At 40.7% G+C, this 27,385-nt stretch overlaps 1 protein-coding gene across 2 annotated transcripts in view; it reads left to right on the top strand.

The window, feature by feature from the left end:
• The first annotated feature begins 4,284 nt into the window (after positions 1 to 4,284).
• Positions 4,285 to 27,385, top strand: part of CEP170 (centrosomal protein 170) — a 92,063-nt gene continuing 68,962 nt past the window's right edge. The window contains exons 1-4 of one of the 2 annotated variants that reach the window (XM_075203496.1): positions 4,285 to 4,475; positions 13,459 to 13,605; positions 16,866 to 16,955; positions 19,302 to 19,383. In XM_075203496.1, the coding sequence (XP_075059597.1) occupies positions 13,501 to 13,605; positions 16,866 to 16,955; positions 19,302 to 19,383 (277 nt within the window). In that variant the 5' untranslated portion in view covers positions 4,285 to 4,475; positions 13,459 to 13,500. The remainder of the gene's footprint in view (positions 4,476 to 13,458; positions 13,606 to 16,865; positions 16,956 to 19,301; positions 19,384 to 27,385) is intronic. The other variant, XM_075203497.1, reaches the window with a different exon arrangement.

The following is a 27,385-nucleotide window of genomic DNA, read 5'->3' as shown; positions in this document are numbered from 1 at the left end:
GTTTCATGTTTCTTTTAGGTACACACGGGCTGATGTACTTCATAATGTAAAGTACACAGGCTTCATAATGGTGTAGTGTATTTTGTGGGGAGAGACAGGCTTTGTGGCAGCACACTACAGTCTGTAAAACACATGTTGGAGCACAGGTGGGTGCAATCAGGGAAAAGGCTGGTGTATAACCATTTTATGGCGATAAAACTGTTATTAGCCCATTGTAGATTATTTTTGCATGGGAAATGTAACCACAGCTAAGAATTTGTGTGTGTTTATTTCATTACAATGCTGCTGGCTCCTAACTTTTGGGCAGGCCTAGTATACTGTGTATCCATACATGCGCAATTCATATACCTCAAAACTCAATCCCATATGTTGTTTCAACCTCAAGAGAGTTTCATAAAGACTGCAGTTACATTGGGTTCATAAAGCAAGACAAGCAAACTCTTACTGAAGTCCTCTCTTGCCTCCTCATTGAGGGTGAACATGGTGGGTGAGTAGTGAAGATGGAGAACAAGGCAAGCGAATATTAGGAAGAAAAAGCAAACATTTAAGTGTAAGAGGTCCTATAGATAATCAATAGATACAGCCCCATGACTTTATTGCTCATGGCAATGCATTGCTTGCTATGCCCTGGTGTTCTAATTCTTATAGCAGTGTTGTTGCTAGTTTCTTAACAGAGACAAGTCCATGGTCTGCAACCAAGCTGACCCTATTTATAAACCTACTACATGTACACACTCTGTGCAAAATTACATCACTAATAAAAAAAAGGAAATATCTGTTTATTGTTGCTAGACTTGTGCTGACTTCACATAATGAGTCAAATAAGTTGCTAAAAAACATACATGCAAAGTTGCTAAGCCTCACAAACACTAAAATAAATCTTGAAAATAAGTAATATATACTGGAACACAGCAGAACTGAAATATATCAATTCACAATGGACACTAAGGGGGGTATTCAATTACGATTCGTGGTTGCGCATATAAAGCGTCATACCGCAATACATTGCAGATTTCTGTGCCCAGAAATCCACAACGTTGTGGTATCAGGATTTGTGTGGCCGTGCGTAATCACGGCCGAGAATCCTAATTGAATATGCCCCCAAATTTTAAAGGCATCTCCACACAAAAGCAAAACTTTGGTTTTCAGTGGAGATAAAGTGGGTCCTGTCATCTACATACAGTAGAGGTATCCATTTTTTGGCTGATCTAATAGTTATGACAGTGTAGCCTATAAATTTACTTGGAACTAATAAATCATGACCATAAGTCAGACAATGCCTCTGTGATACCACAGCTTCTAGCAAATAGCTTGCATATTGGTTTCAACCATATAATGGATGTCTCCATTCTATGTGGTTGACAAGTCCACTTTAAAAATAAAAACATAAGCATTAAAGCATTCTTACCTAGTAGGCACTGTTTGGTCCCCAATGCTTGTAACAGTTCCACACCATGCACTTTTGTTTCAAACAAACCAAGGTGGTGTTGCTGCTTGTCCCATATCAACTTCGTATTCTCTTGAATGAGAAGTTTATAGGGCAGGGCCTTTTTGTGTCCTATGGCAATCCACTGTGTAGTTTAACATAGTACTTCCATTATTAGCAATGGTGCAAGTAAGGTGGCATAGTCCAGTACACAGTATCTTTAAGAAATTGCTGTTGCGCCCTACTCAGGGGCATATTGGCCACAGACTACCATATAGCAGCTGGAGTTTTTTTTTTACTCCTTTCCTTTTTGGGGGGTGCCAAGTTTATGGGAGTCTTCCTGGTGGCTATCACATGGAGTGGAGTACTCAAGCACAGAGCTGGGGTTTGCTTTGCTCCCCATTAGCTACCTCCTCCCTGTTATGATTCCTTGTGAAATCAGGACGCGGAAGTAGCAGTAGAAACAACAAGTGTCTTTATTTAGGCAAAATATGTAACTTGATAGCTTATTTGTACACTGAAATTTAAAGTTGATATTTGTGTGCTACATGAAAAAATAGCCAATATTTAACTTATGTGCAAAGTAGAAAACTAGTGTTCACCCCTTTAATTTTAACATGTTTTTGTCCAGGAGACTTAAGTAAGAAATTACTTACCTAAGTTCCTTAATGAATCAGGCCCATGGTCTCCAACAGTCAAACACAGAGTCCAATACAAAAACACTAGGAATCCCAGGACTAAAGCAGAGGGCGTGCAATCAGCAGGTCCAGATTGTATAGCAGTTCATCGTGTTATGATTCCCAGTAAATTCAGGACGTGGAAATAGCAGTAGAAAAACTAAGTGTCTTTATTTAGGCAAAATATGTGAACAAGGATTCAGTTCATGGAATATGGTGATTTCAGGTAGCAGAATTAACAGGTATATTCCAATACACAACTATGAGCAGGTGTGATGAATGAAAAGAATAGTCCAGGTTGCAAGCAATAATTTAAATGGCAAATACAGTTCAAAATGCAGGAACAAGTACATTAAGTTACCCGATTGCCAGGAGACACGAGGCATTATATTAGGGAGGCCAGGATCAGGATTCCAGTTAGCCAGAGGCACAAGGCAGTAAAGGGAAGCAGGACTAGCTGAGTCCAGTGACCAGGCAGAGGTCAGCGCAACAGGCAAACAAGTAGAGTCCGGTAATCAAGCAAAGGGTCATAACAAGAGATCAGACAGCAATGAAGCAAACTGGAACAGGGTATAAGCAGGAAACAAGCAGCAGCCAGGTATAAACAATGAACTGCACAGAACACAAATAGGGGCATGTATATGTAGTCGCGAAACAGGTGCTGGCACTAATTAGGTAAGGAGATTAACTCCAACAGGAGAAGTGCAAAGTTTAGGGGCAAACAGTAGCACCTCTGGTGGAATTGAGGTACTGCAGCCACAAACAAAATACAGGCAGAGTCCTAACACTCCCTACTCCACTTCTGAGGCCACTGGCAGCAAGTCAGTCACAAACAGGACACACACTCCTGGCATCACGGAAGGCAGATAGAAGAATGGAAGAATGCAAGTGTGGAGGGCTTTTAGTGCAATGTGGCTGGTGTTGGTGGAAAAGCTATTAATTTAAAGGTGGGATGAGAATGGTGGCTATGAAATTATTAGTGGGTTCATGGTGAAGTGGGGGTATTTAATGTTGGAGTCTATTAATTTAAGGCAGTATCATAGGAAACTGCAGCTGGCACCTGTCCTTTAACATGCATCTAAAATCACCAGCCCTCACAGGAGTTGCAGTGGATCAGGAGACCACTTTGTGGAGATGTTACACTTGCTTTACACACTCCTCCTCACAACAGCATTTGACATCAATATAGGCCAGTCCCCAATGCATTTCATTGCAGAAGTTACAGTACCACTAAGAACTGATTTCTAATTGTACCACTTGTAATTAGAGTTGCTTACTGTGAGGTCAGCCAGTCGTGGTTAGAGTCCGTGCTCTGCTCTCTCCTGAGTTGGATTGGTACTAGTTAGGTTTTTTGTTGCTGTTTTAAGTATGTTTCTATTTTGGTTACTTCATTGATAGACTTGAGAGGGGCAAGGTGACAGTCAGGTAGACCACAGAGGAGGTTACAGTAATCAAGGCGAGAGATTGCAAGTGAGTGAATAAGAGTTTTGGTGACTTCTAATATCATCAGCATCATTTATTTATATAGCCACCAATTCCCCAATGTACAGTGAATATTTGTATTTGTCATTCTAATCAGCCCCTGCCCCATTCCCAGCACTGAGACACAAAAGTGCTAACTGCTGAACCTCCATGCTTCCAGCATCCTCTTTATGTTACAGTGTGGGGTATTTTATTCCTTATGGTACAAAAGAGTATTGTATAAGGTCATATTGTTCACTGATTTAGTTATATATTCCATAATGGGACATTGTCAAATTAAGTTCTGTGACACAAATGACCTCACTACTTACCAAATATAAGGATCCATATTTACAATAGTCATATACCATGTATATAGTATAGTTAATGTATACATTTATATATATATATTTCCAGCTGTAAAAACATAAATATCCTGAGAAAACACAACACCCTCACATTAAATTTGGCTGTGAAATATAACACGTTGCTGGACTACACTAGAGGGGGGTTTCTGGGCCCCTCTAACCACCTCGTGCACTTCTTCAACTATTTAACCAGTTTCCCTTTTACAATGCAAGAAACTGCAGCTCATCCTACTGAAGTCTAGGGACAGCCTTGTAAGAGTGCCAGTCGTGTGCCTCGCAATACTGTACACGCACACTGATTTACCCCTCCTTACTAAGCGTTGCAGTGAACGTCGTCAACTAGTGCGCATGCTCTGTAAATGGTTCCTCCATCCTTCCCAGCCCCGCCCTTCTCCTCCGAGCCGTTACCCGCCGGGTGCTGCTGCTGCTGATAAGCATCGTCTGGCCAGTGTTACCAGCACGGAGATTCATGGTATCTTTATGTGGTCTAAAAATCCCTGACACTGTTATAAATCGGAGGATACGTACAGTGGCTCCTAGGCGGTGAGTGATGTCTGTGCAGACTGGCGGCCTTTATCATGTTTACCAAACCAGCTGACATTGGGGGTCACTAGCCATGAGTGGCATCTTGCTTAGGAAGAACTTCTTTGTGTTGATGACATGTACGCGTGTACAGTAGTGTAAGCGGGTGTGTTACCCTGCGGTATGGAGTCTGCATATTGCCATAGCACACAGAACAAAGCAGGACCTTTATTGCTGTATTTGCTGGGAAGCCTTAGGTGGTGATGTGACACAGAACATCCTGATATAACAGCATGGCCCGATGACTTCATTCTGAATAACGCGGCATGCAATGCATGTTGCTTATCTGTAATTATTATCCTATCTCCTGTCTTATATTGATTACACTAATCATGTTGCAGAGCTCTGAATTATGAATGGCTACTGACCTGGTAGAAACAGCAAAACGTTCATTCTTGCATAGATTGACGACTTTGTAACAATAATAATGGAAAAAGCAACATTGCTGAATTAATAACTTGAAGGTGTGTGTATTCTGTGGTATTCTGTGCTTTGGAAAATTAAATAAGGATCTATTATTGTTAATGCAAACAAAGCAAATATGTAGTTGGAGATATACAGATTGTTTGCAGGAATGAGATAGGGGCTTTGAGACCCAATGTGGTCCTGAGCTTGCTGTCTTGGTTTTTAACCACATGGTGACATGGTCCTGCCTCTTCATGTTTGGGCAGTGTCTATTTCACCAAATATGTGTGCCTTGTGCAAAGTCTGACACAATTGTATAGGAGCAGAAACCTTTAAAAGGTATTCAGTTTAGTTTTAGAAGTTTTTTTTCTCCCCTTAAAGGCACGTTGAACCTGCACCCTCCCAGGGTGTTAATTTTTCTTAATTGACTACTGTATTTTAATAATTTTTCCCCCCCATATTTTAATTTCCTAACTTTTAAAAACTTTTATATTTGGAGGGTGGAGGGGATCCGGTCCAGGGCTCCCCTGCATCTCTGCAACATTATATAACTTGTAATACTGATCTAATGTTAGCTAATATGTAAGCTGGTAATAGATCACTACTATGAGCAGGTACTGACATACCGTCTGTGCGGCTGCACAAAATATCTTTTATTATAATACTTAAAAGTATATATTATAATAATAATAATAATAACAACAACAAAGTTTAACATTTTGATGTTTGATTTTAACATTTTGACTCTATTCCAGTTTCTGGATATGTAAACAAAGCTCTGGGGTATGGAACAGCTACTCTTCAGTCCTAGTGACACAGCATCACATATTGCATAATGTGAATTGTGCACTGTCAGAATGTATTTGGGATTACATTGCACTTGGTATTGTTACTGTCATATTAAATCTTTTATGGGGCAAATTACAGTGCACTGAAAAAGTATTTAGACCCCATCCCCCCTTTTTTTTTTTTTAACACTTACGGACTTTTTCCTTTCACTAATGGTAAATTTTATTTGTGAGTCACACATTCATCTTCAGAGACCTCCCTACCCTCCACCCCCCAAAAGAGTGAACTATAACAACATTAAAATAGTGAAATATTATTTAATAAATATTCATTCTCTTGGTCAGTACTTAGTTGAACAACCTCTGGCATCTACATTAGGCTTTCTTTTGTATAAGTTTCTATTAACTCTAAACACAGAGATGGGATAATATTTGCACAATCCTATTTGCAAAATTGCTCAAGATGGGTCAGGTTATTTGGGGAGTGGTGATGGACAGCCATTAGAGGTCTTGCCATAGATTTTATGTTCATTTTAAACCAATCCATAGCTGCTCCTGCAGTGTGCTTTGATTATTGTCCTGTTAAAACAGACTTCCTATCCAGTTTGGCAGGTTTTTGTCCATTCTGATAAAAAAAAAAGAACAGCATCTCTATGAGGAATTTAAAGAAAGAAAGAAAAAAAAAACACAAACACATTTAAATACAACATAACAGTCAGTGCGAGCTGTTATAAAGTACGCATATTATGTATCTCAATAAATGTTTCAAGTTGTAGAGCAAAATTAGTAATTCATAACTGCATAAAAATAAGAGGCAATACCATGGCTAAGTGCATTTTGTCCATATTTTTGCTCATTTTTAAGGTGCAATTGACTTTGTCAGTATGGCATTTAATCTTCAGCTCCTGCTTTTTTGTATGTTCTTTGTTTATTACCCAATCAGACCATGAGGATGCTCACAGCAGCAGGAAAGAGGATGCTGATCATGTGTGAAGCAGTGATCTGATTATGAGAGGACAGGACTGCATGTGACAGGGGCATTGTGATAATATGAGGAGTGGAAAGGTGGCAAGCAGGACGACACAGACTTAGCTACAAACCGCTAGGGCCCCTGATAGCACAAAGTGGTGATAGGAGGCTCCTGTCAAACTGATACAGAAATATGGTTGTGTCAGACGTGCCTCTGTATAAAAAAAAGTTCCTAAATCTAACGTGTTTCCTATTCTTATAGTTCTGTTTATATGCAGAAATAACATATTTAAGGACCTGTCAGCACTGCTATTTGATGGGTCTCTACTTGTGCTTTCCTCATGATAAAAATTGACAGCTCTCTACTAGGATAGTAAATAGTTAACCCTCCCTTTTGATTGGTTGGTGTTTCCTGCACTGCTGGGGGCTAAACATTTGCTCAGAGTGTATATGTACCTGTTATAGGGGTCATAACATTTTCCCTGTGCAAGGATCCTTGCTGTCTGTTTCAAACACTGATTGAGTGATCTATTAATACAGAGATGTAGAGGACAGTTAGATTGGCTCTTGCGTGCCCTAACATGGCTGCCGCCAAGCTAGAGTAAGTACCGGTGATTTAAAATTGTCACTGGATTTCAGTGGCAATGAGGTAAAATACATTTGTTTTGAAGTGGTTGGTTGTAGCTTTGATATTGGCTATTTATTACACTCACCTTCAGGGACTTCTCTTTCTGGTTTGTCGATATGTCATTTGTTTTAGAACAACGTTGTAGAACAGTGATGGGCAACCCAATATACTTCAAGGTTCACATGTGTGGCCTTACAAGCTTCAATACATTATGCTTAAGTTCAAGAATGATAAAAACAAAACAACCAATCCTCAAATGCCCTCACATGCTCTTCATTTGCTCAAAAATGACACCACATGCCACACAGTCCACTCAGACCTCTCCCACATGCCACTTACACCTCCGCACATGTAAAAAAAAAAGCTGCACAGTAGAAGGGAGCATATCATTCTGGATGCCGCAGGTGCAGGCACAGAACTGGGTGCTGCAGGTGAAGGCTCACCATGCTAGTGGCCCCAGTTTTGTGATGCATCAAGGCAAACCACTGTGCCACAGTGCTGATATACTCTAAAATAAACATTATCATGATCACTATTAGCCAGTTGTTAATGCATTAGGGTTACCTTCTGTCCAAATTGAAATTTGGGGAAGTCTAGGGACTCCAGATAATCTCCTCTTCTGACTGACGTATGTTTCTAGTTCTTTGCAGGCTACTTCCTATTTCTTACTATGACAGTAGGTAAGGGAAGTCATTTTTTCTGTGACTGCTGTCCTTGTGGAAGGTAGCTGGGGGCTGTTAACCAATTACTAAACCAGTAGCCTACTGGTTATTATAATAGTAGTTACTGCTGCCACCTTAAGAACTAAGGCAGCAAAATGAAGAGAGTAGGTGAAGACTGGTGCCACCAGCTTTAAACTGTGACCGGATTGGCTTACTCTGCCATCTGGTCTCCTTTTGGTGTCTTAAACAGTTTATCTGGGTTTCTTTGTGTCCATCAGTAACCTGCCGTTACTGACCATTTCTACTGGTGTCACCTGCCACCAGACACTTCAACTGCGAATGCCAACTGCACACTAGTTGTAGGATAGTACTGCCACCACTAGACTCATTCCCTGGAACCGATTACTTCTGGGTAGTTGGCATAGCTACTGCAGCGCCTTTTTTCTGACTGCTTCCCCCTGACGGCTTACTTTGGATCAGTAATATGATACTGGTTCCTCCTAATGCTTAGTATGGATCAGAACTGCTGGATAGCAGGCAGAGCACTGAGATATTTTGCTCAACACAAACAGCCAGGTAAAGGATTGGAGTGTTAGCTCTTATCTGTTGGTCACAGGATACAGCAGGCAATATGTATCAGACAGAATCTTCACAGCAGTGATGGTTTATTGCTCTTAAAGGCTCCTTATAAGGACCAGTACACAACAGTTAGAGGTGATGATAATCCAGAAGTGCTGAGGAAATACAAGTTGGAACCCAAAAAAAAAGTTATTTTTTTATACAGTTTCTGAAACTTATGGTGACAGGGGGTAATCCAGCTAACATGCAGCATATACAGGATACAGAGGATGATGACCCCTCAAGTGTTGGTCACTCTCAGATCTAATGCTTAATTAGCATAAGTCTACCTTTTTTCAAAAATGATACAGAAACAAGTTGCCCCCAATATTTTGTGACCCCTCTTACCTCCCAGGATGTTGTGTCTACTCTCCACAACCATGTGCTCCTTTAAGCAGCTGACCAAAGACTTTGAAAATGAAAACTGAAGACTATAAAATATCTGTAAATGCTTCCAAGTTGGAATTTAAGAAATACTAGATCTAAGGAGCACTAGGTGAATGTTTTTAGTAACTGTCACAAAATTATTGGCTAAAACAGTTTTTCTTAAAATCAGGCATAACAGAGAACCAGCATGACACAAAATTGTTCAATTATAGATATCTCACACTTCATCGTATAATTTAACCCAGAGGAGTAGATAGTCCAAAGAAGGAGATTAAACTCAGCAACTCCATAACTATAGAAATATTTCATGTTGAAGTTTGAACTATGCAGAGGTTGTGTTGACTTCTTTTCACTCAGAAATTCAGTGTAATATGCAATTTTTACTTTGCGATTGACCCTCCTCTGGATGTGTCTTTAGGCTATACTATCTAAGCCATGGTCAGAGGTAGGACTTCAAATCCAATAAGAGCAGGAATCCATCTTAGCAATGGCAGACTAAGATTGCTTCCAGGGTTCCATCTGTGTGAAGTTTGTATGTTCTTCCTGTGTTTGCGTGAGTTTCCTCCAGGTGCTCTCTTTAACTCCCAAAATCTAAAAACATACTGGCAGGTCAATTTGCTTCTGCCAGAGTGGACCCTAGTGTGTGTGAGGTAGGGAATTTAGATTGAAAGCACCAGTGGGGTATAGACCAATGTGAATAACAATATCCTCTATATAGCTCTGTATAAATAACAAAAATAAGTATTGCCCAGTGTCAGAATTCCCAATATAAAACCACAGAAAGAGCGTAATGAATGAAGTGGTTTTTATTAAACACCGGTTACAAAGTTTTCAAGATGCAGTACGGTAGGGTATGGCAGAAATGGCAAAAGAACTCCGTAAATAACATATGCAGAAGGTGATGGTTTGCAGGATTTTATCACACAGTAGTGAAGATGACACACTAGATGTGACAGTCTGCTTAGCAAGGCACTGAAGATAACGGACACAGAATGCGATGATCTGCAGGACTTTACCACAAAGTAGTGGAGATGATGCACTAGGTGCGAAAGTCTGCAGAGCAAGGTACTGAAGATAACGGACACAGGATGCAATGGTGATGATCTGCAGATAGATTTGCTGGAGACTCGGAGAACAGGTAGCAATAATCTGCAGAGCATTAACACAAGATAGTGGCGTAGACACAGTGGCTGAAATGATCTGCAGATAGATGTGCTGGAGACTCAGAGAATAGGCAGCAATTAGGAGCTAGGGAACAGGATATCTGAACAGGATATCTGAACAGGAGAGTAGACCAGGAGATCAATCAGGATAAGACATGAGAACAGGCACAGCAACACAGGAAATGCCACAGATGATCTGGCAAAGGTTGCTGGGACAGGCAGGGCTTTATAGGCCAGAGGCAGGTGTTTAGGCTTCCAGGAATAACGAGGCAGCTCTGGCAGATGAGAGAGCAGTCTGAGTACCACAGTGGCCCCTTTGGTGGAACATGGCACTACAGGCAGGATACATCAATATATAAAGGTCCAACATAGTTCCTGGCAGACATCGTGACACCCAGAGACAGTGCTTAGTTGTTTCGTTTAGATGGAAAATCCATTTAAAAAGAGAGATTTCATTTGTCTGTGTTTTGGGGTTGGAGAAACTGCCTCTTTTTTGTTTTGTTTTTACACACACAGACAAATCCAAATTCTATGGGGCAGACTCAATTGTAATAAAATATGTGCGCAAAGTGCCTCCGGAACGGCGGCGGGAGACCTTGCGCAGATTTTTTTTTTTTTGCAGAATTCTGCCTCATTTTTGTTCACGTCTGTTAGAGGTGTGAGCAAAAATGAGAGTTAATTTTTATTGTAGTAACGGTACAAATTGAATCTGCCCCTATGTATTATAAACTGTGTAATTTATGTGTGTGGGATGACAGGTCTACTTTGCCATTTAAAAGATAACAGCACCATAAAATAAGTTTAAATAAGATATGGTAAAATACAAGCTTGTACTTGCCTGCAGTTGCCAAATTTGGATTTTCACTTAGGACAGTGGTTCCCAAACTTTTGAAGTTCGCGGCACCCTTAGAGTCTCCATAATATTTTCAAGGCACCCCTCCAACATAATTACCGGGCAGTCCTGTTTTAGAAGTAGTTGGGTCAAAAAAAACGTAATAAGTATTTAGATCAGGACAGAAATACTTATTTAGTTGTATGCAAAACTAATACACATAACTCCAAGGAAAAAATAATATTTTTATATATTTTTTGCAATTATATTTCTGTCAAAGAATAATTGACAGCTAACTCACACTGTGCCCTCCTTCATCTCCACACACTCTGCCCCCTATGCATCCAGTTACGCTGCCCCCGCTGCATTCAGTCACGCTGCCTCCTCTCTCACTGCCCTCTCTCACGCTGCCCCCTCTGCCCTCTCTCACGCTGCCCCCTCTGCCATCTCTCATGCTGCCTCCTCTCACGCTGCCCCCTCTCACGCTGCCCCCTCTGCCCTCGCTCACGCTGCCCCCTCTCACTCTGCCCCCTCTGCCCTCTCTCACGCTGCCTCCTCTCACTCTGCCCTCTCACGCTGCCCCCTCTGTCCTCTCTCACGTTGCCCCCTCTCACGCTGCCACCCCTGCCCTCTCTCACGCTGCCCCCTCTCACACTGTCCACACTGCCCCCACTCACACTCTCACACTGCCCCCTTCCCCTCTGGCCCCTCACTCTGGCCCTCTGCCACTCTCTCACTCTGGCCCCTCTCTCTGTTAATCTGGCCCCTCACTCTGGCCATCTGCCCCCTCTGCCACTCTCTCACTCTGGCTCCTCTCTCTGCCACTCTGGCCAATCTCTCACTCTGGCCACTCTCTCACTCTGGCCACTCTCACTCTGACCCCACTCTCTGCCACTCTGACCCCACTCTCTGCCACTCTGACCCCACTCTCTGCCACTCTGGCCCCACTCTCTGCCACTCTGGCCCCTCTCTCTGCCACTCTGGCCACTCTCTCACTCTGCCTCCTCTCTCTGCCACTCTGGCCAGTCTCTCTACCACTCTGCCCCCCCCTCTCACTCTGCCGCCACTCTGCCCCCCCCTCCCACTCTCCCCCTCTGCCCTCTCATTCTCCCACCTCCGCCGCGGCCAGCCAGAGAAAAAAACTTACCAATCCGAACGGGCGCCCGGGTCCCAGCATCCTCCTGTCTCCCGCAGCTTGTCACTAAATGTCGGGTGCGTTGCGGGAGAGAGGAGGATGCTGGGACCCGGGCACCGCGCGGATTGGTAAGTTTTTTTGTTTGTTTTTTTCACTGGCTGGTAGCGGCACCTCTGTGACAGCGCCGTGGCGCACACTTTGGGATCCGCTGACTTAGGAGATACTCTCTCCTGCTGGGTTGGACTTTTTTATATCTTGTAAAGATGGGTACACACCAATGTAATCTTACTTCAGATGCAATTTCTGTAACAATTTCACCAACAATTGTAAGTCTAATCAAGCAGATTCATGTGTACACTCCTACACATTTTACCTTCAGATCTGTGATCCTCATCTCTCTTAATCATCTGCTAAAAAGAGTGTGACTGTACATACTTCCACATTTGCCTGACATCATTCCATTGTTGATTGTGATTTTTAGGAAGTTTAGCAAACCAAATGAACAGATGCAATGTGTTTTGGTATAAACATGAAAACGGGAGCATACACACTCAAGAAATATTTGACCAAACGGCCGTGAATCGTGTCATCTGCACGATAATTGCATAGATGTGTACTTAGCTTTAGCAGTGTATCCATGCCCTTATTCTCAAGGACCATATATTTGCATAAATACCTGAGGGAGAGAATAGCAGTAAAGAGATTATCCTGAGCTTGAACCATTACAGCCATCGGGGGATACACACCAAATCAAGGATAGCAGAGGTGTAGTTAACTACAAGTTCAAAATGTAATTATACTTATATAAAATGCTTACAACATAAAGCTTTCTGACTGATACTAGCATGCTTAAAATGACCTTACTGCAGACACCCCCAAAAGTATAGTCCAATTTGTAAAAAGAAATGATCAATAAGTCAATATGACAAACATTGGGAAATGGTCACTCCTCAATACACCATCCTCGTGTTTTTTCCTTGTTTTATTAATAATGCGCAGTTAATGTTCTCTTCTGAACTGATCATTAATGTTGATCCTAGATCTGTGAATTATTTTCAGGGTAAAGCAATAAGAATTAATCTGATAAACAAGACAAAATAAATGGCTAAAATACAAATATATTTCTCTTTACTAATAAAATCCCTTACAAAACTGTCTCAAGGATGATATGTGCATTTCCACTGTAATCCCCACTGGTTAGTCTTTGTTTTACCATTTTAGACTGTTAATGCAAATTGCAACATTTCAGCTAATCCTGTCTAAGATTTTAAATGAATGGAGAATGGGGGGCAAACTTGTAATGAAAAGGGGTACATTGTTTTATTGGTATAATAATAAATTGTTTTTACCTATTTAGAAAACCTTTATTATATGAAGGATTAAAAGTCGAAGTGGAAAAATGAGCTTGACATCTTGGTTTTTGGTGAGCAGTGGCGGTACACGACATAGACTCCCAAGAGAAATGATTTTTGTTGGAAGAGATGACTGTGAGCTAATGTTACAGGTAAGTCTTGAGTGATGGTCTACATAAAAGGGTTATAGTTTCCTGAATTAATATAACTGTAGATATGGAGGTTATCTCATAATAAAAATATCCATTCATTGCATGTGTGGGACAGTATCATCTTACCCAAACAGTCACTTACTTTTAATATCACATAGTTGTAGGGAGATTTGGAGTAACATTTTTGATTATAGAGGTGAGCGAAAGGCTTCTTTGAAGAGGTGGGTCTTCAGGGACTGTATAAAGTTTTGAAGCCCATATTCTGATAGGGTATGGGCAGTGGTGCTGATTGTGAAGAGCCATGCAGCCATAGATGGCATAGATTATGAGAGACACTGACATTAAAAGGTCACTGAATTAGTGCACATGGAAATTTTGAGAATGTTTATGGGTGAAATCGGAAAGGTGGGACCAAAGTTCTGGTGGGATTTGTATCTGATATGCCTTTTTAGTGAAAAGCTTGTTGTATGACAGTCCTAGTCACTTCTCTACAAAGCTTGTATCTTTACCCTCTATCTTCTCAGGCACCCCTACTATTCTTACATTAATCCTACTCAACTATTATCCAAATTCTCCATTTTAAATGTATCCAGATCTCCTTGTTTAACTGTATGCCTAGCCACAGTAAAAGTCATGAATTTGTCCTCAGGCTTCCTACCATGGTCTCTACAACAGTTGTCCTGTCTTGTTTTGCAAGTCACAATCGCCTAATATCAGACTTAATACCTTTACATCATTAGTAATATTTCCTAGATTACAGTGACATTTATGTTCCACCTGGAGGGCACTGCATTGTCCATGATCTTATTGTTTATTGTTGCTGGGGTTCTACAGGTACCGGGCCCAGGGGATGTCTCTTTCAAGGATCCCATTACTAGAGTGTCTGTTATGGCATTTTGCAGTAAATGCACAAACTGAACACGTAACATAGCTAAGCTGCTCCCATTTTTTCCTGAGTGATGAGCAAATTGCTCTAGCTTGACAGCAGTTTCTCTGTTCATTTGTTGGATTTGCTTATCCGTGACAATGGAGGTCCCCCAATACCTAGGGTTGTGCAGGCAACGGAGCACCATGAAGCCAGTGAAGTGAACTTAGAAAGAGATGCCCAGTCAGAGCTCCTCTCAGCAGTAATCTCTCACATTGGCAGTCAGGCCATGCCCCACAGTAAAGAAATGTAATGTTTAATACAAATAAAGTAATACATGTAAGAAAATACTTTAAAACTTTGTTGATAGAAATAAGTTATTTGACAGAAATGAAACTGGAAAATAAGAGTAGTTGATGCAAGCAGCAAGAAGATTGGAAAATCAAAGTTGTTTGGTTGAATTATAATAGAATGTGTTACTTTTAAAATCTCTGCACTGTGGAAAGCAGGAATGACCCTGAGAATTGTAATAATAATAATGCTACTACTACTACTACTACTAATAATAATAATACAATAACAGTATTGTTATTATGTCGTTGTTACATATTCTGCTGATTCCCTGCTTAGAGAAGAATTCCATTAAAAAACTAAAACTTTATGGTAACTCACCAGGCGGTTTAAAAAAAGTTACCCTTAGTAGGAGAAATGATCTTCTGCTCAGGCTGTTAGAGGCTTTGCAGCAATACTGTTGAGCAGCGTTAGTACTGCAACAGGTTGCCTGGTGTGACATTGCTCTGTGCCCAGAAAAGTGGGTGTATGCCTATGCAGATTTGTGTGATTCTGGCCCTTAAGACCACTTGCGTGTGAAGAGATGGGAAGGGGTAGGGAAGCGAAGTTCTAACGTAGGCCGAATAAAGTAAGGGCATGTTTCCGCAATTGCAAACAGATGCAGACCAGGCCACAGACACATATAAGTCTGTCTAAGCTGTATTATTTGTAGAGGATCAAGGGCAGGTGCAATTGCTGTATGATGATGATGGTTGCCAGCAACAGTAAACTGCTTTTGTTTGTGGCATGTGCCTTTATTATGCTCTTGTGTGTACGGAAAGTTTTAAGGATGCCGAATAGCTAATACTTATTTTGCAAACAAAGCAAACAGTTATAAACATGGGGGTAAGTGTAGGTGATGTATACCTGGTATAAATTGGTTGTATGTACTTCTGGTGCAGACCATAATTTGCACCTACGTTTTGGGACGCAATTAGGCCAATTCTTTATCAGTTTTATGTGAAATTTTTGCAGCAACAATTGAAATCAATTCCCCTAGTATTGCTTATGTTACATGACCTCCCAAGAAATCAACGCCCCATTTGTTGATTCCTCTGGTCATTGTTCCTTGAGGTGGCTAAGTGTTCTTCTTCAGGCTCCCGCCTCTAGACCTGTATAAACTGGTTCTTTTATGACATCTCTAGACTTGTTTTTTGGTGTATGAAAAGTGATATTAGCTATAACTAGCGTTCACAATGTGCGAATGCTTCATAAATAGGACCGGAAACATTGCAATTAATATGTTGGAATCATTAATTAGCTTTTTCACCAGATTATATTTTATATTAAATGATAGAAATACATTAAACCTATTTAAATGTTGCTACGATAGTGGCTAGGTTGTGTATTAATCGCATCTCAACAGATTGTAGTATACAGAAATAATTGATTACAACTACGTCCAATTAATAAACTTCAACACTTGTCACCAAGGAAGCTGTGTGTTATAATACACCCATTTATCAAGTACAGGTTTTATCTGACAATTCTAAAAAAAGGTTTGAGTGTCATTAACATTAGCTCAGATGCTTCTGCGCTTTTATTTGAAGCTACTGCTTACAATTCTTCCCTAGCAGCATTTTGAAGAGGATTCATGGGCTTAGCTTGGCTTCCAGACCACTGGATGCTAAAGCTAATGAAAATACTTGTGTTTCCCAATCTGACTGCATTGCAGCCCTCCCTTCCAGTCATTGCTGCTATATCCACTTTAGTAACAATTGGCTTGGATCACATTAATCTTTCAATCAGTGCAGTTTTTAGTCAAAGCTACAAACAGCCCTCTGCTGCGCATACACCCTTTATCCGATATACAAAGAGCAATGCCCCTACTAATGCCCTGCCTTTAGAGATTCTTTAATAATATCAAACACACTGTCCTGCCTGCTGAATATACACACATTCAATACTTCAATTACCCTTCAATTACAAGATCCTGATGTATGGAGATTATATATTGTCCAACTACATACTGTACCGTGTCTGGTATGTTTATTTCTTTTAGCAAATGTATGTTTTGCATAAAGACAATATCATACTAATTTATTTCTAATTTAAAACTTTATAGTCGAGAAGTGTGGACAAACAGCATGCAGTTATCAACTATGAACCATCTAACGATGAGCACTTAGTAAAGGACTTGGGCAGTCTTAATGGGGTGAGTATGACATGTAATGCGTTTTAAATAGGTATTATTAGGTAAAAGAAAATTGTTACTATACATTGTGGAGTCAATCTTCTATAAGATAATTAATATATATGTTCCCAGTGAATTTCAGATACATTTTAGCTTATTAACTATTACTTATCTTATAACAAAGACATTTTTTTCTTATTGAACTGCAAAATGGTCTTGTTTCTATAAAAACAAGACTTTATTTAAATTGATTTGTTTGTGATATGAATGTTTATAAAAGAACAGAACGGTTAACAAAGCAAACTCCAGAACTTTTATCCATACATTATTCCTGCAAAGAATATAGAACATTTTGGAAACTTTCTTTGGGTGTAGTTTCCATATGATATGAATATGGATATTGTTATTTAATACCTATTTATTTTTAACTCCACAATAATCAAGAATAATTAAGAGTATATTTACTTGCTAGATTATATGTCATCTGATAACTTTCTATTGCTGCCAAGTGGTATAACTTTTGTAGTATACTGACATATATTGTTTCTGTTTTGGCCTGTGTTTGTGTCTTGCTGATCTTGTATAAAATTACTGGTGGCCTTTAACCTATAATCTTATAGAACTCCTAATTGTGGCTTTTTAATGGCATTTTACCATATGCTTCAAGCCAGCGATAGGGAAGCCTAACCCGCTCATATACAACTATCAGTTTTAATTATCCCTATTAGTTGAAATTACCATAATTTGTCTGTAGCTGGAATTCCCTGATTTCTAAGCCAAAACATATATAGGTGTGACAGTTGTGTCATAAGATTCATGGGACCCAAATGTATTATAAATTAAATTTAATAGTAATAATAATAAACTATGCCTTTATATATTGATATTTTATGATTATTAGTACTATCATTTCATGACTTGGGCATTGGCTTCAAATGAATCAATGAAGCTGAAACATGCATATTTGTCAGTAACAATGTGGTCCCAGTAAGCTTTAGTTACAGCAATGATACAGCACCAACTGGCCTGCTAGGTAATCCTGTTTAGTTTGGGTGTTCTGGTTCGCAGACAGTGTCATTTAGCTTTAGGATTATCTAGTCCACTACCTCCCACTTCAACCATTGTTTTGTACTGTACAGGTCGGATTCAAGCAAGTCAAGCTACAGGCAGCTTGTTCATGAGAGTATAACATTGTTTACTGCTACTGTTATATGTGCAATAAATTGTGGTAGATGTACTTTTCTGGCACAATAATTGTATAAAAAACTTTGATGTCTGTGCTGGCTGCACTGCTCCTTCTAGAATAGATTTTGAAAAGATAAAAAACCCCAAAAGTTATTGGGATGTCCAGAAACATAGTATTTAATTGGTCACAATAATAAAAAAGCATGCATATATATATATATATATATATATATATATATATATATATATATTGTTTTAACCAATATTAACTTTATTACAATATTACTAAAAGATGGAATTACACTTTGAATAGGGACTATGGCTATAATTGAACAGCAAGTCAGTAAATAGGTTATTGAGGCTTTCTTTATTAGATGGTATACATCAGCTATATGTGTATAACCTTTTACTAATATTATAGATGGGGAGAGCAGTGTGCTGCAACTGCAAAATGTATAATCTTTAGTATGTTTTGATGTCAGAATGCACAAGAGATAGGAATGTATTTCATCATTATTTTTAAACCTATTTTTGTGGTAGCTGTATTTTAATATTATCTTGTATGTTAAACCCTTGACTGCCTAACAACTACTTGCGCAGCTGCACTAACAACTGCATAACATGTATGCAGTGTTAAGCTCTTGTGTCAGTGTATAACTTTGAGTCATCGCAGCTGAAAACTGCAAGGAGAAATGATGCTTGTATGTGCTTGTCTGTGGGCTGTGTTGCGGGTCTCCTTATTGTGTATGACCTAATTGTTGAGTGGTGGCCTGACAGCTTAGTGATGGAGGATCTCAATGAAAGTAAGGAGAGCACCAGCGCTATACTCTAACTTCCAATATCCTATGACCTACAATATTGTGTATATTATCCACTATAATTTAGTGAAATAACTTATAGAACAAGTAATGCTACTATATGTATACATTCCTGTAAATAATATCTCTATCAATTATATCTCTATCAATTCAGTGTTGTTTAGGTAATCTTATTGTATTATCTCAGGATATAATACAATTTTTACAGATCTTCAATGCCGCCTCTGATTTATGTGATGTGTATGAAAGGATTCACCTTTTTTTATTGTCACTGAACTCTTTGGTGACTTCTAATATGATATATGCATGCATATTTTAACAATTTTGGTGTCATGTTATATTTTTATGTTTGTTTTTATTACAGACATTTGTGAATGATATCAGGATTCTGGAACAAACGTATATTACCTTGAAGCTTGACGATAAACTGAGATTTGGATATGATATCCTTTCATTATTTTTTAAAGGCTTTATTTATGACATTTTGAGAAAGCATAGACAGTTGTGCATAGAGAGTGAAGTAAGTAGTATCACTACTAAAATCTATTTATACAATTAGCTGACAATTTAAATAAGAAATCATGGAATAGTACATCCCTCCCTCCAGAATGTAAGTTCTCCCGGGCAGGGTCCTCTATACCTATCGTCCCATGCCTGTCTACTGTCCTACTCCCTCGTGCACCCTTTCATGTCTTTTGCCATTGCTTTTTTCTTCAGGCTGCTATTAATGATTTATGATTCTGGACTGCCATGGCAACCACAGTTACATAGCATACATGATGTAGTGAGTAGAGTAGTAGAGAGGCTTTGAAATGCCCTTCTGAGCTCTATCTGACATCCTCCTTTTCCTCTTTCTGCCATCAAATGGCACGCTGAGAACTGCGAGTCTGCACCTGTGTAGCAGACTGATAGTGTCTGTATCTGGCAGCTAGAAAGCTTTTGACAAAGAAGATAATGATTTGTAGAAGGATATCTAAACTTTCTGATAAAAGGTACTTAATTTAAAGGCAAAAAAAATGAATCTGTGGAATTGCTGCTTTAAGCTATTATGGCAGAATGAATTTAATATGCCTGTTCTATGAACATGCAGTTGCTTTTTTTTTTTTACATGAGTTGTCCACTGTAGGTATTCCTAGTTGTGAAAAAAGAGAGCAAAGGACTACTTAACAAGGATTGCGGCAGTACAAATTCCTCCACAACTCTTGATCTGTTATTGCCATCGCAGGCTGGCGATAACTGAAGAGATATATAGCATTTTTTTCCAGTGCTCAATGGCTTTTCAATATATTTTTCTTTTTTAAAAAATGGCTTTCAATCTACTTTTTTTGTTTGTCTTTTCCATGTACTAAGTGGTATTGAAAGCCCAAACCTGGCCTTTCAGTTCCACTGCCCATTAGTAAATAGGCTAATCAGGTCATGCATGTGCACATTCATTCAGCCTGGCCTAGTAAAATGGTAAGTTAACTTTTACCACTCAGGGCTATCACGCAGCAACCCCAGTGATATTTTATTTATAAATTTCCAGCAATTGATGTTATATTTTTTTATTGCCGCAAATAAGCCTTATTGCTGCATATTAATAAAGAGACGGCTAAGTATGGCTAGGCCATGTGTCCTATTTAATTGTAAGGTAATGGTATTTATTGTTACATTTCCAACTTCACAAACAGCATTTCTTACCTAATGGAATTCCACCTGTGAAAAAGCCTTTCTTGAATTATTTCCTCTGAATATATAATAAGTTAAGTTTTTTACTTTTAGAGTACTGTCTGTATTTCAAATTATTTTTGACTATAATCACAGGTACTGGATCATTGTTGTTTTTCAATACTAGGACATACTACTATCATTCCCTTTTTCCACTCAGATACCAAGCTTTAAGGACTATGAATTATGATTTATAGTTTGAAAGAAGAAATAGAATAGAAGTATCCAGTCCCCATTATATAGCATTCTTATTATATAGCATTCCTAATTATTTCAAAACAGCATATGACTTTTTCATCACTACTTGGGTGAAACTACCTTAGAGTTAGAAGATATAAGCAATGGTGCCCATGCTTGTCTTATTTGGTTATTTTCAAACACAAAAAGGCATCGTCAGCATATAGAGTTTGTTCTAGAGCTCCATATTTAAACCATTTTTCGACAATTGCTTAAGGTTAATGTAAGGCCCTGGTACAACATCTGCTTTTGACATGCTAGTGGCTGCTTTCTATTCACAGGCCCTTAAAGAATGTGACATAATTTTTGCTTACCTTAGAAAAACCTTTCAATGCTCGGGAGGCTGGAGAAACATTATGACCTGCACAGCCAAACACACATGTGCTGATTTAGAGTTGAATGTACGTCTGATCTTTTTTTTCTGCATTAGATTTGCATTTCCGTACTGTGTATGTACAGTAATGACATGTTCACGTAATTGCAACTTAAGTAGATATGGACACAGATACACGTATGCCTGTTGGGAGATGTCTCTCTTGCTAGTGCAGAAATTTGCATTGATGATGATTATTATTGTTAATATTTATTTATTTATAAAGCGCCACAGATTCCGTATCACCGGATACAGAGTCAGGTAACAATTAGATGAGGTAATATGCATAAATAGCACAGATGAATGTGAGTAATGCTATGGGGACTCACACTGAGTGCAGCAAAAGACAGGACATACAAGAGAGACAGACATGGGACAGTAGGTAAAGAGGACCCTGCTCGCGAGAGCTTACATTCTATAGGGAGGGGTGGTGAGAGACAGTAGGACCAATTGGAAGAAAAAGGGGATGGCAAGCGAAAAAAGGAGGTGATGGATAAAATGGTTAGGAGGTGGTAGGATAGGCGATCTAGAAAAGGTGACTTTTGATTGTGCGTTTGAAGGACTGAAGGTTGGGGGAGAGTCAAGTGAGATGAGGTAGGGAGTTCCAAATAATGGGGGCAACACGGCAGAAGCCTTGGAGGCGAGCATGGGAGGCGGTAATTAGATGTGAATTGAGACAAAGATCAGAGGCAGAGCGGAGTGGCCAGGTATGTACCTGGAGACAAGGTCAGAGTTGTAAGAGGGAGAAGCATTGGTAAGAGTTTGGTAAGTGAGGGTAAGGAACTTGAACTGAATTCTGAAACAGATAGGGAGCCAATGAAGGGATTTATGCAGAGGAGTAGCGGAAGATGTGCGGTGGGAGAGAAACATGAGCCTAGCCGCAATATTCTGTATGGATTGAAAGTCAGAAATGTGAGAGTTAAGAAGGCCAGTCAGCAGAAGGTTGCAGTAGTCGAGACGAGAAATTAGTGAATTGACCAGGATTTTGATTGCTTCCAGAGAGAGGACGGGATGGATTTTTGTGATGTTACGGAGTAGGAAGTGGCAGGATTAGGTGAGGGACGAGTCAAGAGTGACTCCAAGGCAGCGGGCTTGGATGTAGCAGTGAGAGTGATGTTGTCAACCAAGAGGGAGATATTGGAAGGGATCATCATTGGCAGGAGGAAATATGATGAGCTCAGATTTGGAGATGTTGAGTTTCAGGAAGCGCTTGACATCCAGGTAGTTATAGCCGAGAGACAGCTAGATACCTGGGTTATAAAGGTGGGAGAGAGATTAGGGGAGGAAAGATAAATTTGCGTGTCATTAGCATAGAGGTGATATTGGTGACCAAATGATTGAATGCGTTCACCGAGAGAGGTGGTGTAGAGAGAGAAGAGCAGAGGGCCAATGACAGAGCCTTGTGGGACTCCGATAGAAATGTAAAGAAGGGAGGAGGAAGAGTCGGAAGCAGACACGCTAAAAGAGTGGTCAGAGAGGTTGGTGGCAAACCAGGAGAGAGCTGTTTCGCAAAGACCTAGGGAGTGAAGGATGTTGAGGAGAGGAGAATGATGACAGTGTCGAAAGCAGCAGAGAGGTTGAAGAGTACGAGATGGGAGAAGTGACTTTGGACTTAGCTAAGAGTAAGTCGTTTGTTACTTTAGCGAGAGCAGTTTCAGTTGAGTTAAGGGGACGGACGCCAGACTGGAGAGGGTCAAGAAGAGAGTGGGAAGAGTGAAAGTCGGTCAAACAATTGAAGATGCAAAGGAAAGCGATTATTGCTGCTATATTATATGTGGTCTCGCTATTCACATTAAGTATTGACATTTCCATTTGGACTACTGCAGTAAGGAGTATTCCCATTGGATTTAAGGGGAAAATAACATATGTTTGTATTTTGTATTGCTGTGCATATACTGGGCATTGGACAGATCTCACTACTCCCTTACTTAGACAGTGCTTACTGCTTGTCTAGCTGCTATAGAGACTAATGATGTTCGGTGCAATGCAGCCAGAACAGCGGTCGACAGGTCTTCCAATCTTCTTCAGAACAGTGTCTTGTCTTAAACAACCCAGGGTGCCTTTCTTTTTATCATCAATATGTTTATTGAAACTTTTAAAAAATCCATGGGGTACAGAATAAAGAAAAGGGGAAACCACACAAGGAGGAACACATGGGGGACCCCCACACAGGGGGGGGGGAGTCACTCAGTTGAAGCAAGGCTCATAAAATCAGCAATATACATACAGAAGTATACATCAAAACACATTAACCTTCATTTTGACAGTCTGAAAATACTCCCAGCATGGCAGGGGTGCCAGAGGGTGTAGTCTGTTCGTTGGGTTGGGGGAATTCTATGATGGCCACTGGAGAGGGGAATGGTGGGGAGTCCGGGGTGTCTCGGGGTGCCCCAGGGCCATCTGTGACATATTCACGCCACCTAAACCATCTCATAATGGGAGCTGATGCAGATGTGGAATAGGGCATGTGTGTTGTTTCCATCTCAAAGCTGTACTGAATCTTGGAAATGATTCGGGGAATAGTAGGGGAGGTGGGGACTTCCAGTTTTGGGCTATTGTTGCTCTAGCAGCTATCAACATGTGCCCCAAGAAATATCGGTCTTGTCTAGGAATGGAAATCGGGTATACATGAAGAAGAGCTAAGGCGGGGACTGGAGCAACAGTGGTTTTTAAAACAGTGGAGATCAGGGCAAATACTTCGCCTCAGAGTGGCTGAAACACTGGGCATGTCCAGAAGATGTGAAAGACATCAGCTACCTGAGCACAGTGGCGCCAGCAGAATTTTGATTGGTTTGGCCAGATCTTGTGGAGCCGGTCTGGGGTAAGGTATAGCCGATTGAGGAGTTTGACCTGCATCTCTGTGTGATTGTTGCATTTTGACATGCAAAGGGAAGTTATATAGATTTTCTCCCATTGTTGCGGGATGAAGCTTAATTTCACATCTGCTTCCCACCGAAGTTGAGCTGGGGCTTTAGTGGAAGGGATCTAGGAGAGGAGGTATTGATACCAGAAAGTTATTCCGCCTACATTGGCAATCTTTGTCAGTCTATCTAAAACAGGTGGTGGGAGCGAGGAGAGAGAGTAAGGGGTGCTAGAGACAGTCACCATCCAGTGCCTAACTTGCAAGTACTTATATGTCTCCGATGACGGTAAGCTATAACGATCTTGGTGCAGAGAGAAGGGAAGAAAGAGGCTCTGGGCAAACAAATCTGATAGGAAGGCAATCCCCCTTTCTTTCCAAGCGGTGAGAATTAAATCTGGAATAAGTTTGCATATCGCTTGAAAGGAGAGATTGCGGGATGGAAGTGCAAAATCTGTATGTAACCCAATAACCCTGTCCCACACCTGCATGGCGTCTGAGATGGACACTAGTCTATAGACAGCTAAGGGGCGGGTGGGCCTGGGAGTCCAGAGAAGGTCCGATAGAGGATAGCTAGGGCACAGGACCCTTTCAATGTCTACCCATGGCTTAGAGGCTTGGGGAAGTGCCCAATCCCGCAGGTGGCTGAATATACAGGCTTCTTGGAAGTGAGTTAATATGGGAAGCATCAGACCTCAACGCTGCTTAGATAGAGCCATACGTTTGGGGATGAGAAGGGGGCGTTTCTGTCTCCACACGTATGTCATCAATAGTGAATGGAAGCGGGCCAACAATCATTTAGGTACAATATATGGTATAGTGAGAAAAAATATATATGTTTGGGTAACAACATCATTTTAAGGGCAGCTATGCAGTCCAGCCAGGAGACCTCTAAGTTAATCCAATTCTTGGCCAAGGAGAGAAGATGGAGAAAAATTGGGGAGAAATTAATATAGTAGGCAAGGGAATGTGTATACCCAGATAAGGCAGAGAGTCCCTTAACCAAACAAAAGGAAATTGCTTTTGCAGGGTCGATAGTAAGGATTGCGGTATGTTGATAGGGAGGGCCTCAGATTTAGCGATGTTCAATTTGTAGAACGAGGCAGCGCTATAACCGTCCAAGATGTGTTTCAAGGCTGACAACGAGGTCTCCAGGCTGGTAACAAATAGGAAAACATCGTCTGCGAACAGTTCGTGTGTATAGGAGTGAAGAGTAATACCTGGGAAGTTTGAGACCAGTCTAATTGTATGTGCTAGAGGTTCTATGGCCAGAACAAGCGTCAGAGGTTAGAAGGGACACCCCTGCCTTGTTCCATTTGTGATAGGGAAAGGGGAAGATAGGAAACCGTTACTAAATACCCTCGTAGAAGGTCCCTGATATAGGGTCAATATGGAATGTAGAATATTTCCCTGTATACCAAATCTAAGTAATACTGCTTTCATATAAAGCCAGTGGAGCCAATCAAAAGCTTTCTCTGCATTCAGAGAAAGCATAACAAGCTCCTCTCCAGTCCCAGACAGGACATCCAAAATGCGGCGCATATTATCCGACGCCTGACGACCCAATATGAAGCCAACCTGATCTGGATTGATCATCTGTGGTAAAAAAGGATTCAGACGGTCAGCTATCAACCTAGCATAAATTTTTAGGTCAGTGTTGAGTAGCGCTATGGATCTGTAGTTCTTACAATCGGAATGGTCCTTACCAGGTTTTGGGATAGTTATTATTTGTGCCTCCAACATCTCAGCTGGGAAGCTATTGCCTGTCAAAACATTGTTTTAAAGATTGGTAAGAAACGGGGCCAGCTCTGACCTAAATGTGGTGTAGAAGGCATTAACAAAACTATCTGGACCAGGGGCTTTGTCTTTCGAGAGCCGTTTGATGATGTCTTCAACCTTCCGCTGGGACCAAGGGAGATTAAGTAGCTCCAAACTATTTACATCTAATAAAGGGAGGTTAAGGTGGTGGAGGAAAGTAGATATGGAGAGTTCTGTTTGTTGCAACTTGTCTTTGTCATCCTGAAAGTTATAAAGTCTGGCGTAATATTTAGCGAATTGATTTGCTATGTCAGCGGGGTTATTATTATTATTATTATCTTTGACTTATAAGGCGCCACAAAGGGTCCGCAGCGCCGTACATTACATATACGGAAAACAGAACCAAGACACAACATGATACACAAATATATACAAACACAGATGACAGGGTAAAGCAAATCAAATAATATCTGACAGATGGTGAAAAGGATAGTAGAAATCAGCAAGAAGAAGGCCGAAGATTAAGAAAACAGGGAAAACAGGGCTAGCGAAGCAGGCCAAGAGGTATAGAGTGTGAAGGAACAGTAGAAGGAGCACACAAAGAAAGAGGGCCCTGCTCATGAGAGCTAACAACCTTAAGGGAAGGGGGAGACACATAAAGGGTATTACTAACTAGGGGAGAGAGCCAGGACAAGAAAGTTAGGAGAACTGATAGACTTGAATAAAGAAATGAGTCTTAAGGGCACGCTTGAAGTCTTTGAGAGTAGATGCTAACCTGATGGAACGTGGAAGATCGTTCCACAGCAGAGGAGCAGCCCGGGCAAAGTCCTGAAGACGAGAGTGAGAGGAGGTGATCAGTGAAGTAGTGAGGCAGCGGTCAGAGGCAGAGCGGAGGGGGCGGGTAGGAGTGTAGGTAGAGATGAGATTGGAGATGTAGGAAGGGGAAGATTGACTAAGCTTTAAAGGTGAGGGTGAGGAGTTTAAATTTAATTCTGTAGGGTATGGGGAGCCAATGTAGTGACTGTTGGAGGGAGACCGCAGAGATAGAGCAGCGGGAGAGAAAAATGAGGCGGGCAGCAGCATTGAGGATAGACTTAAGAGGGTCAAGGCGAGAATCAGGTAGGCCAGAGAGAAGAAGGTTACAGTAGTCAAGGCGAGAGATAATAGGCGAGTGAACAAAGGTTTTCGTGGCTTCCGTGGTTAGAAAGGGACGTATCTTAGATATATTCAGAAGGTGGAAGTAACAGGATTTTGAGAAAGACAGAATGTGAGGCTTAAATGAGAGGGAGGAATCAAGGATGACCCCAAGGCATCGGACTTGGGGGACAGAAACGAGGGTAGTGTTAGTAACAGAAATAGAAAGGGGGAGAGGTGGGAGAGTCCTGGCAGGGGGGAAGACTATAAGCTCGGTCTTGGAAATATTGAGTTTAAGGAAGCGTTGGGACATCCAAGATGAGATGGCCGAGAGACAGGAGGAGACACGAGACAGAAGGGAAGGGGGAGAGGTCAGGGG

This window comes from Mixophyes fleayi, chromosome 3 (genome assembly GCF_038048845.1).
Source record: "Mixophyes fleayi isolate aMixFle1 chromosome 3, aMixFle1.hap1, whole genome shotgun sequence".
Lineage (NCBI taxonomy): Eukaryota > Metazoa > Chordata > Amphibia > Anura > Limnodynastidae > Mixophyes > Mixophyes fleayi.
Note: the sequence above shows the minus strand (reverse complement) of the source record. Positions and strands in the feature narration are given on the sequence as shown.